General features: G+C 37.7%; 1 protein-coding gene across 1 annotated transcript in view; it reads right to left on the minus strand.

Moving 5' to 3' along the window:
* LOC136250805 (BAI1-associated protein 3-like) overlaps positions 1-12,274 on the minus strand; it is a 33,252-nt gene that overhangs the window by 12,374 nt on the left and 8,604 nt on the right. The window contains exons 8-23 of the mRNA XM_066043105.1: positions 11,498-11,675; positions 11,396-11,443; positions 11,096-11,152; positions 10,983-11,043; positions 8,061-8,165; positions 6,521-6,598; positions 6,186-6,295; positions 5,936-6,089; positions 5,166-5,290; positions 4,633-4,726; positions 2,018-2,074; positions 1,868-1,962; positions 1,317-1,365; positions 1,082-1,200; positions 905-1,031; positions 785-853 (exon numbers count right to left, since the gene is read on the minus strand). Coding sequence (XP_065899177.1) covers positions 785-853; positions 905-1,031; positions 1,082-1,200; positions 1,317-1,365; positions 1,868-1,962; positions 2,018-2,074; positions 4,633-4,726; positions 5,166-5,290; positions 5,936-6,089; positions 6,186-6,295; positions 6,521-6,598; positions 8,061-8,165; positions 10,983-11,043; positions 11,096-11,152; positions 11,396-11,443; positions 11,498-11,675 — 1,526 coding nt within the window. The remainder of the gene's footprint in view (positions 1-784; positions 854-904; positions 1,032-1,081; positions 1,201-1,316; positions 1,366-1,867; positions 1,963-2,017; positions 2,075-4,632; positions 4,727-5,165; positions 5,291-5,935; positions 6,090-6,185; positions 6,296-6,520; positions 6,599-8,060; positions 8,166-10,982; positions 11,044-11,095; positions 11,153-11,395; positions 11,444-11,497; positions 11,676-12,274) is intronic.

Consider the following 12,274-nt stretch of genomic DNA (forward strand, 5'->3'; position numbering starts at 1 on the left):
AAGGCCAATGAAACTGAGATTAAAGCTGCAAACAGTAACATATGTACATTTAAACATATATGTAACCCAGTCTGGGAAAACCAGTTTTATCACCTATTTAAAAGTATCAAGAAACACCGGTTTAAAGTATTTAGTGTGTTGTAGCTCGCCAATGGTTGAAGCTATGTGCACCTAATTTTCACACATTTTTTTTACCAATTCCTTACCTTCCAGAGCATCCAGTTTGCAAGTAGCCAACAACTACATGTAAGTTTCCCACCATTTTAGATAGTTTTAAATCTGAGGTTGACTGTATCAGGCAAGCTGCAAAAGGGGTGGGAGGCGAACAAGATGGTGTTCAAAAATTGAAAAGGAAGGCATAGGGATGAATTAGGCCAAGTTTTGGGCCATTCAGATCTCAAAATTGGCTAAAATGAAAGGAAATTCACAGCAGAGGTACTTATTCAACACCACAGAGCTATACAGCAATATACAGTCATCCCCAGGCTGACCAGAGCTCCATTAAGGCCCAACACCGCATGTACGGATTGCCACTGGGCTTGGGAAAAGCAGCCAGCAAAACCAGACCACTCAAGTCTAGCTGACTTTGATTGTCGAATTAGATAGTTTATTCATCTAGCTTTGTGTCCTGCATGAAAAATTGAATCTGCTGACATCGGCAATAAGACTGGTTTTCTCAGACTGGGTCACATATATGCAAGCATATACAGTGGAGAGTCAACTAACTCAACTTCAGTTCAACCCCTTCACATATGGCACACAAACATGTATAATATGTGAATACCCTTTTAAAAGATCCAGCAACACTCAGGGCAGATTGAGAGAACTTGACATTCTCAGTAACAGGGACAACCTGTAATGTAAAAAGATACACAGATATACACTGTGTTTACCTATCACCTACTTTGTCAAGTGATGTAACTGCCCTCCTAATTTCATCATTACTCTTGCTGGATGCTACATCAATCCAGTCACCAACAAAACCTTTGAACCAGTCATGGTATCCACTTAGTAGTAATCCTGGCTTGTCACTGAAACATGCCCAATCAATATTGAAATTAATGTGTATGTTATTATGTACTTGGGAGAGATGTTCTCAGCAAGTTTTACTACTTCACTGATCTGCAAGTACAGTTGGTAAGATGGAGTTCCTCCACTGGTAATCCGATGATTAGTGTAATCTTGAACATGGGATGAAACCTGTACACATTAAAGTTACATTACACACAGTACAATTCTACTACACACTGGTACGGACAACACACTTGCACATACAAAATAAGTACATACAAATACGTATATGGCACAATTGTTACCTGTTGGTCTATGGATACATACAGTAAGGTGTAGTAGTCAATACCAGTCCTGAACAAAACACGGTACAAGACACGTAATATATGCACAGAGTCTATGTGAAAGGTGCACCATGCAAAAGTACACCATGCAAAAGTACACCATATACACACCATTGCATATGTAATGAAAGTACAGACCCACACTTTAATGGAGAGATACCCCCTGTATACTGTGTGATAGTCGTAACTGGAAGCCTCAGTGACATATTTGTGTTCAACTTAACAGTCAAGTAACTTACAATCCATCCAACCCATGACTACAAATAAAGCAATAGCACTCTATTATTATGGCTGCAGCAAGCAAGGTGTTAACAACTTGTGTACTATGATCAATAATTTTGTCACATCACTGCACAGTTAAGGAACTTTTTACTACCACCAATGGAACACACCATACAATGTAGTAGTAGTAATTCAATAAGCCTGACATGTAGCTACAGTGTATAGTGCATACTTGTGTACTTTATAAACACACGTAAGTACAACTTGTAAGGATATAGTCAGTCACTTACTCCCTAAAAATAGCTTGCACTCTAGCAGCATTTTGGAGACGTTGTATAATGTGATTGATCACTTCAAGAAAACACAGCAACTGCTTTTTCACATCCTAGAGGGAGGAGGAACACTGGATAACCAGAATGACTGATGACTGGTAAACTCACTGGTTCCAATGGAATAGCCTCAGCTACTATATTGTCAAACCATGACTTGTGGGCTATCTGAACAATAAGAACACACACACACACACACAACTAATGTACAAACATAGGCCTCCATAATGGGTGCGATAAAAAGTAGTGATTCAGAAATAAGAGATATGAATGATGGTATTATAACATACGTAGTTCTGTGGGAAAACCCCTATATTGGGATGTCACAACAATCATTCAATGCCAAAGTAGGAATATTCACACAGAACTGTGTTATAACACCATCATTTGTATATCTTGTTTCATCACTTTTTATTGCTTGGATTCCTACCTCATTTTTAAATATTAAATTTTTAGTTTGTTCAGTTATTGGCAACAATAAATAATAGGCTTGTATTTTATGATCAATTGCTGCAAGTACATGCAGATCATTAAGGGGTGTGTTCCTTGGTAATCGTTAGATCATAAAGTGAGCGTCTTTAAATAAATTTGTGGTATCTAAATAAGGAAATTATCAGTACTTAACATTAACTCCTCGATACAGTTTTGTAGCATGAAGAAGATGACTAGCTTGATTGCTAGACAAGGCACAGACTCATCAGAACCCATTCTGTTTTGCTATTGTGGCAAAAAACGGTAGTTATACAATGCGGCGCTTAGACTCTAGCCTCACGACTGTGGTCAGGCAGGCAGCAAGGGTAAGCAGACTAAAATTCAGATTTCGGTGATTTTTCAAAAATTCAGTATTGGTGTGTGTATGAGGGTTTAACATAATAATTTGATGTTAGAAACTTTTGCACAATATTCCCTTTGACATTTGAGGTTACTAAATCCAATAGAAACCTGTGGCGGGGTTACTAAATAGTTAGTAACCTGTGGTCTCGCTAGTAGTTGTTTACTACATTCATCAAACAAAAATCGGCAAAGCCAGAAAAAGTCCTTACTGTTGTTAGCTTACTTTCTGGACAAGACACGCATCATTAGCGTTCAGCTAGGCATTCAATACCATGCAATGTCCGGCATGGTGTGGCGCTGACACAACAAACTCAAAGGATAAATCTTGATGCTAGCACTCACAATTTGCTTCTTAATAGCTTACTTTCTGGGCAAGACAAGTGTCTCTCTAGCCCGGCATGAAGTAGTCACGCAACGGTTATGAATCTCAGGCTGGTGCATGCACAGTGAAATTGAAAGAATCAACTTGACTTTTTGGGAGATACCTACAATACAGTACTACTGTACTGTATGATACCATGGCTGCGAGGGATTTTGCTGATACATACACCTAGCCTGAGGGCAGGGACTATATATTGGCAAAACCCAATGCAGTCGTGGTATACAGGGATATCACTCTAAGCACACCCTGTTTCTTTTATGCATCAGTATCTCATGATCAATAGTGGTTTTAATAGCATGGGCTAATAGCCTCCAGAATGTTATTTACATGTCATTATGCTTTATACATGTCAAAAATATTGGTATCAAAAATTTGTATTTTACCATTTTGTACTACAGTAAGCACACTAACTTGGCTATTGGGAGACAGTAATTTAAGGTTACGGGTTACCCAGTAAATAATTTTGTAGGCACTTTCCTTATAGTTCTGTTTTAACCGTTTTGCACGGAAGAACACACTAAAATAACATGGCATATCAACGTACAAGAAATACCAAAAGCGGTGATACACTCAACAAGAGATGCGCTTGTACAGAAATGCAAGCACTAAACAGCGAAACTGTTGAGTTGCTATTCATCAAAAACCAGGTTTCATGGGAAGCCACACCATGATATTTAGCATTAATAATCTATTACTTAATGATTTCTAGGTCCTCACGAACGAATTGAGTTGTTATCCGATTGTAACAGCACTGTAGTGCACTCGCCGTATTTCCGTAGCAGAACTAATCACCATTATCCTTGAAAGATACGATAATTAACCAGCCTCTAGTCAGTTTTCCCACAAAGTCTCCATGACAGGACCTAGATAATATAACCACCCATTGACACTGCCATAAAAAATTAGTACTAATTAGCTGACAGCTGCTATTTTTGATGAGTAATAACCACAGCGCTAAACCTTGGTTCAACCATATTGCAGGGACTTAATTTTACACTTGACTACCTTCTGCAGTAAATTATTAACACTCACTTTGTATGATTCCTCCGCTATTATCATGTGGCTATACAACGCTTTAAAGTTAACAACCTTCTCACTAACACCTGCTTGAGTTTCGTGCCAATATTGTACCATCCATTATCACGCATTGAAAAATAATAACCTATTATTAAGCGCCTAACCCGTAACCTTAATATACTAATTTAAGTACTTATTATTTGTCGTATAGTAACTACCACCTAGTTGAGACTTAGCAACTACACTGAGCCTAGCCCGACCTGTAAACCTAAACCACAATTAAATGTTCAATATAACGAGTCAAAGCGTATCGTATCTTTGAACTGGTTGGGCATCAAAGCAATGAGCGAACCATGTTCCCATGATATTGCCCGGACAATGTGCGAGTTAAATCCCAAGCGACACCTTTGAATGCCACGCAAAAGTGGTATATACGTACACTGTATGTGAAAACAGTACATGTAAACACATAAACACAACAACTTTTCCATACCTTGCATGCATTGTATACAGTATCTTTCAAGTTTTTACTTGATCTTTTCAGTCTGTCTACACGAGATCTAATATCATACATCTCCTTGATGAGTCTATGTGTGTAGCAAGAGTATATTGTAATATTCACACGTCTGTAAAAATATGTGCTCCCTAACACACGCTACAACACATATCAACACACTTAAGTTGATGTCTGCTCAGTTTAGTGAATTTGTTGGATTAGTGAAACTGATTGATTATACAGAGCCTAGTTCAACTACTCTAATAGAACATACACCTATCAAAATACTACAATAGAACAGTCACTTCTACTGTTCGGATTAGCGAGTGTTCAGGTTACTGGAGGTCAGATTAGCAGGGATCGACTGCAAACATACTATACACATAGAACTTAGACAACTAGAGCACACATATTCTGTAGCTAATTTTGCATCACATTTGTATGCACGTCCACCTATACAAACTTTATAAACATAGTAACATAAAAATTGACCACGGTACATAGCACACAATATACCACTCATAACATACTCAACATGCAGAGTTAGGTAATCTATCCCTTCTTCAGTTCTGAAACTAAACAACTGATGGTGTCTCCTTAGTACTCCAACAAGAAGATCATCCAGTTTATCCATACATTTGAAAAGTGTCTGTATCTGTAACATACACAGGCACAAGCACTGAACAGAAAAACCTTATAATCTGTGCTTTTGAACTTTATAATATAAAATCATGCACTTATCTGAGACCCTGGAGCCACCTGGCTTTCAGATAACTGAAAAGTTTGCACTAACATTAAAACAAAGTGTGAAATTGACAAAAAAAAACTTAGTTATAAAAAGAATTAAGTACAATTTTAATGCACTCAAAACTCGAAATATCTCTAACTGCTACAGAACATTCAACTACTCTAATGCCTCATTCACACTATGTACCTTCTACCCCCTGTAACCCAGACACAGCATGGCACAATTCAGTATAAACTACAGTGTGAATGAATGCCAAGCTGGGATCAGTTAAGCATGACAAAACAAGATGAGATACACTGGTATGTAACGTGAATGCATTTTGGGACACTCAACCCAAGTTAACAATAATAATAAGCATTTCATATCTTCCAATGGCAAACAGAACAATCATTTGTTGTTTGGATAAACAGAATTTCTGTACACATATCCTGCGATCTTGCTATTGATGCACCATTAAATGATCTAAATTTACAAAATAACAACTTCCACCATGGAACTCAGCCACAACTAACTCAGAGGATACATCACTCCATATAACATACCACTACTTACCCATTTTGGATAAGTGCTAATAGCTTGCTCAATTTCTTCCTGTGACCCTACAGGCAGTTGGTCCAGGTGTAGACTAATTGTTCTCACTACTCCAAAGTAGCCAATAATGGACAAGTCAACATGTTTGTCATATAATTGTAGTAGTGGAAACAGACTGCATTAAGAAAATAAATTAATGATCTAGATATGTACAAATTAAGCCACCAATATCAGTTCAAGTATGTACAAGCATTTCATCATATCAACTCACATTGAGGCTTGTTGTAATGGAGTGATCCCGTTCATAACGGCATTAAGCGATAACATTTTATAACCAAGTGGAGTAATCTTTGTGTTCCATCCAACTGCATATTCTCCGGTCTGCACAGCATGTATAGAAACATGTCCGTATGAACACACTACAGACTACACTACATGTACGTATACACACAGACATGTATTACTGTAGTGTGCACTACAGCAGAGGCATACTTGCACTACACTACTTGTGAGCATGCCACAAACACACGCATGCAAAACACACAATGTAACATACATGCTATGCTATGCTACACCACACACACACGTGCGCACACACACTCATACCATGTGTGATTCAAAATCCAGTACAGCTGCAGTAAGCAAACTATGATCCTTCAACACTTTAGCTTCTTCCACTGTAGGCTAAAGATATGGATAAATATACGAAAACTGCCAAGCTGTAAAAAAGAGTGTGGTCTTTAAAAGCCTACATGAAAAAGTTGTGAAATCAAAGGTGGTGGCCAAACAATGATTTTAATATGCCAATCAATAATGGCTGAGTATTATTAAATTGATTGGCATTAACATTTTTGCCATTATTTCTTGGCCACCACCTTTGATTTCACAACTTTTTTCTCCCAGGAATACTAAAGACCGCACCCTTTTTTACAGCTTGGTTGCTTGTGTGGATTTTAATTCTCTTTGCATTATGCAAATAGTCATCCATAATACTGTGAAAGTTTATCAGATTAGTAACTTAGTACATAAATTAGCAAAAATAATACATCCTTAATAGAGGTGTATTGATATACCGATACATATCGTATCGGTGGCCGATATAGACATTTCTACTATATCGGTGGTAGCCGATATTGCTGCTAAAAACCGATACGATACACCGATATACAACTGAACTATCTTGAGGACACTGTCCAATGATCAAGCCATATTATAAACCCTACTATTTAGCTAACAAGGGCGGGAAACAGTAGTTATCTTCCTTGTCTAAAAGCAGTACGTTACGCGAAGCCATCTAAGTGCGTGGATAATTACTGTTTTGTTGTCACAAAGCTTACCAATCATACAACAAACACTCATAGTGATGAGCCTGGGGAAACAGCAAAAAGATGAACCAAGAGCACAGCATAAAACAACCAGCCATCTCTACAAGCCATTAAAATGTGGAGTAATCTGGACTAATTTTGGCAGGGGCATGTATTAAAATATTTGTGGGTGCCTTATAGTCTGAGCTGTCAATAGAGGCCACACCACCATGGGTAACCAAGCATAGCCAATAATCTTAAGACTGTCTTCAGTAGTTTCTTCAGTACCTAAAACATGGCATATGTGGTTCTTCAAACATAAATAGCTACACTTAGTTATATTGGTATATCGTGTCGGTATCGTATCGGTTTGAAAATGATTAATCCCTATCGTATCGGTATCGGATCGGTTTAGCTTTCTTATATCGGTACACCTCTAATCCTTGATACATACCATATTTCAAGGCAATTAAGTTATGCATCTAAGTTGTATAACGGTTTTTGTGAAGTGAACATACACTGTAAATCTAAGCCCCCAAAATGAATAATAATAATCATAAAAAAAGAAATCAAGCCAATCACAAATGCATAAAGCAATTTTGCTCAAATTCAGAATCTGGGGGGTGCTAAAGGTGGAGGGTGTTTGCATTGCAAAAAAACAACAACATTCTATTTGGAAAGGGAACATGGAACTATGTATGCTTAAAAATTTGTTTTCTTTTTTTTCTTCCTGTAAATACAGTATACCCACACTGCATGGCATGCTGGCTTTCTTGGATGCACAATACACAACCATGCGTGTTGATAGAACTACAGGTACCATAATCCATGTATATACACACCTTAATTCCAACTATCTGTACTTGTATTGTAACCTCTCCATAAGTCCTCTTCTTGCTGTGACTATAAAGTGTCAATGTCTTCTCCCTTGGTGTCAAGCTAACACCCTGCACATCAAATAGTTGATGCAGTGTAACATACACGCACAGGTACTATATGCACTGAAGGCTAGTAAACTAAAGCTATTAGTTATTCAATGTGAACCTCTACCACTGATGGTTTATACATAGTAAGAGTATAGCATTGCTGCAAGTGCTATACGTCAAATATAGCATGTAAAAGAGTGGGCGAGAGACAGATATAGCAAAACTGAGTGCTATATTTCATCTCAAGACCACTCTTTGAGTGCTATATTTTACATATAGCACAAGCCTAGGCAGTGCTTTAACTGGTATAGAGAACCGTTAACTTGAGAGAGACACACGAAACAATTAGAAACTCATGTAGAATAGGCATTGTGTCTGTGCTGTGCTTGCATTAGACTAGGATATGAGCAACAGGATGAGTTTAGTCTGTCTTCTCGGGGACTAAAGCTTTTCAATTGTGTAAGCATATTTCTATGACATTTGTCCGTTTATGTAAACAAAACGTAGTAAGAACATTTACTACTGTTGACCACAAGCAACCATCATTAAAATCTTCCAAGTACGTCTATAAATTAAATCCAGTGGTTCTGCTCTTACTGGTTGGGTTGACTGGCAGTCAGACAGGCTATTGGCCTAGACTGGCTTGGTTGATTGGTTGTGCTAGCTACAGTGGTCAGAATGAGTGATTACTCACTCAAAGCAGGCTATTAGCCCACAGGCAGTTCTATAACTACCTGATATACGTAGAACAGTGGGTCTATCAAAGTGTTCAATTGCCCAATGTATGGTTTTTATAGAACCTTTTTTGCTTTGATCCTACCACGCAATTTATATATACAAGTGCACAGAAAAATTTGTAATTTTCAACTAGAGTAGGGACCATAGCACATCGATAAAAAGTACTGAAGCATGCACAGTAGGGATATAACACTTCTTATTGTTTTACTGTGATTTAATATCATGCACTACTCCAGTTTGTTTCAGTACTTTTTATTGATGTGCTATGGTCCCTACTCTAGTTGAAAAATTCAAATTTTTCTGTGTACTTGTTTGTTGTTAACTTATTTTGTAAATAATTATTATGACTGGTGAACCCACGCATACCGCATCTGAAATGGCGCCGCATGCCCCAGTTATATCAATTATCGTCTGAAAAGTGAAGTATCCATTACGCTTCGTTGTCGGCTATGTTCAACCCGTTACACAGCAGTACGAATCAAGAACTGTTCAAAAAGCACCTCTGCAATCAAAATAGCCACTATGAAAAATACGGACGACTTGCATTACGAAGGGAAGCCATCACGTACTACCGCCAAATCGACACTTTTCGCTGTCAACAAATATGAATGGGACACAAAGGAGGACACTGGCAAGTCCAAGAAGAATGCATTGTACATATTGCAGCATGCCAAAAGGCACCTCTCGGGCCAAAGCAACATCGAACAGTGAAAAAATGAAGCCCATAGCCGTAGCTGCTATTGAGTTACGCTTGTCTGAAGGCATCAGTCAGTCAGTTACTCAGTCTGTTATTCAGTCAGTAGAAAATTCCTTTAAATAATTAAAAAAAAAAAATTCCGTATCAACTTGTTGAAAGCGTTTCGAGTTGATCTGAAGGCTTGTTTGGGCTTAGTTTTACCTAACCAATACTGCCTCATTGTCGTCAGAGAAAATTGAGGCTGGTTTTTTGGGTGATGTTATTTCATGGGCCACGCCTACTCCTTTGTGGTCCCTACTATACAGTACCATCATACTGTATGGTCATCTGAAAAAGCATCCATTACGCTTCGTTGTTGGCTATGTTCAACCTGTTACACAGCAGTATGAATCAAGAACTGTTTGAAAAACACCTCTGCAATCAAAATAGCCACTATGAAAAATACAGACGATTTCTGTTACAAAGGGAAGCCATTATGTGCTACCACCAAATCAACACTATTCGCTGTCAACAAAGATGAATGGGACACAAAGGGGGACACTGGTATGTCCATGAAGAATGCATTGTACATACTGCGGTAGGCCAAAAGGCACCTGTTGGGCCAAAGTGATGTCAAACAGTGAAAAAATCAAGCCCGTAGCTTTAGCCGTTATCAAGTTACGCTTGTCTGAAGGCATCAGTCAGTCAGTCAGGCAGTAAAAAATTCCATTAAATAAATATTTAAAAAAAATTCCGTAGCAGCTTTACTGAAAGCATTTCGGGTCGATCTAAAAGCTTGTTTGGGCTTAGTTTTACCTAACCAATACTGCCTCATTGTCATCAGGGGAAATTGAGGCTGGTTTTTGGGTCATGTTATTTTGTGGGCCACGCCTACTCCTCTGTGGTCCCCAATAGTGCTCTGCGATATACCGGTAATACCGTTTATCGTGATAAATTATCATAACCGATTATCATATCGTGACATCCTTTATTAATCGATATATTAAAATACCAGTATATCGATGAATACCAGTATAGGATTGCTTTTAACCCAGCTAGCCTTTGGTGTTTAAATTACCAAATTTGTTGATGGTTTAGCAGACAAACCCTAAACAAAACTTGAGGTTCTCACATTACAACACATGCCCACTTGTGCTGAACTATATTTTTTGGTTTTTGGGATGCATACCACTTCATACTAGACCCAAGAAATGATGCAATAGTTACAATAACAAGCTAACTATATATCGATATACTGTACCGCAATATTTTCCTGTTACTAATACCATGTATTCAAATTTCAATACCGCTGAGCACTAGTCCTCACTACACAGTACTATCGTACTGTATGATACAGTAAAGAGTTGAGACATGTATAAGGTCAATAATATGTAACTAAGGTGTACACAATCAGTGCTACTCACTGATAATGGCATAAATGCTCTGCCCATAAAATCGTCACTTTCACTAAGATCCCTTATGAATCTGAAAAACAACAACTTATAAACAGTGAACAATTAGTACATGACATATTTACCTACTGATGTTACCAATACTTGCACTCCTCAACTTTACTGTTGTCTCATCACTATCCCTGTATAACAAGCACAGAGACAAACATAGTATTTAATCATTACTGTATTGGCCTGACTATGAAAAAGTGTTGTAAGTTCACCATCAGTATTGTTAACGGGTACACAAAATGTACTCATATGACAAGTGCATGTGCACACACACACATACGCACGCACACACACATACGCACGCACACACACATACGCACACACACATACGCACGCACACGTACACACTCATGCATGCAATGTAAAAAACTTACCACACTTCGATGAGGATCATATTTGCTTTAGGATCTTTTCCCAATGGACTGGTTAATGTATAACAATGACATATACTCACATACTACAAGATGTTAACCTACAATTCAAACTCCTCATTCCATGTTGGGTTAAGTGTTTTGGAGATAACTCCACTCTTTTCAATCTTCAGTCCCAGTTTTTTTGTTTCATTAATCTTTAACATGTTATGTTTATCAGAATTGATCTTATTAACATGTTCAGACTTGACAACAGTGATGAAGCAGTAAGGGTCACTCTTGCCTGAATAAAAAGACATCTTTATTTTACTTTATATGTGTTAGATCTTCAATGCTCACTCGTCAGAATTGTGCAATATTACAAAACTTTTAACTGTTTTATAAGTTAATGTTGTAATTGTGTATATTGTAATTTATGGTTTTGTCTTGCCAGGGATCCAGCTACCTGTGTTTCAGGTAGCTGTGTACCTGAGTCTAGGCCCCCCTCACCTTAGCTTGTAGCTGTATGTTGTCATTATCATGACGTTCGCTACTACTATACAAATACCTAATATCCATATTGTACTAACATTTTTAAATGCCCAGTTATACTTCAATTTGTAAGTGTGTATGAATGTACAGTATGTACAGTAGAATAAGACAGGTGTTACATAAGGTCATGGAATTTACATCAATTGCATACACTGATAATGTTTTGCAAAATTGTACCATCGAATCTTTACATATTTTCAGATCAAATATTGGATGCTACTTCGTACATAAGTGCACACTTCAACAGAATGTTTTAAAGATCCAGACATGTTTTAAGATTTGTATACATGTATGTTGTGCATAGTACGTAGAACAATAAAACAATGCAAAAATAAAGCCATTGATGGTTGA

The sequence above is a fragment of the Dysidea avara genome, chromosome 3 (assembly GCF_963678975.1).
Source record: "Dysidea avara chromosome 3, odDysAvar1.4, whole genome shotgun sequence".
Taxonomy (NCBI): domain Eukaryota; kingdom Metazoa; phylum Porifera; class Demospongiae; order Dictyoceratida; family Dysideidae; genus Dysidea; species Dysidea avara.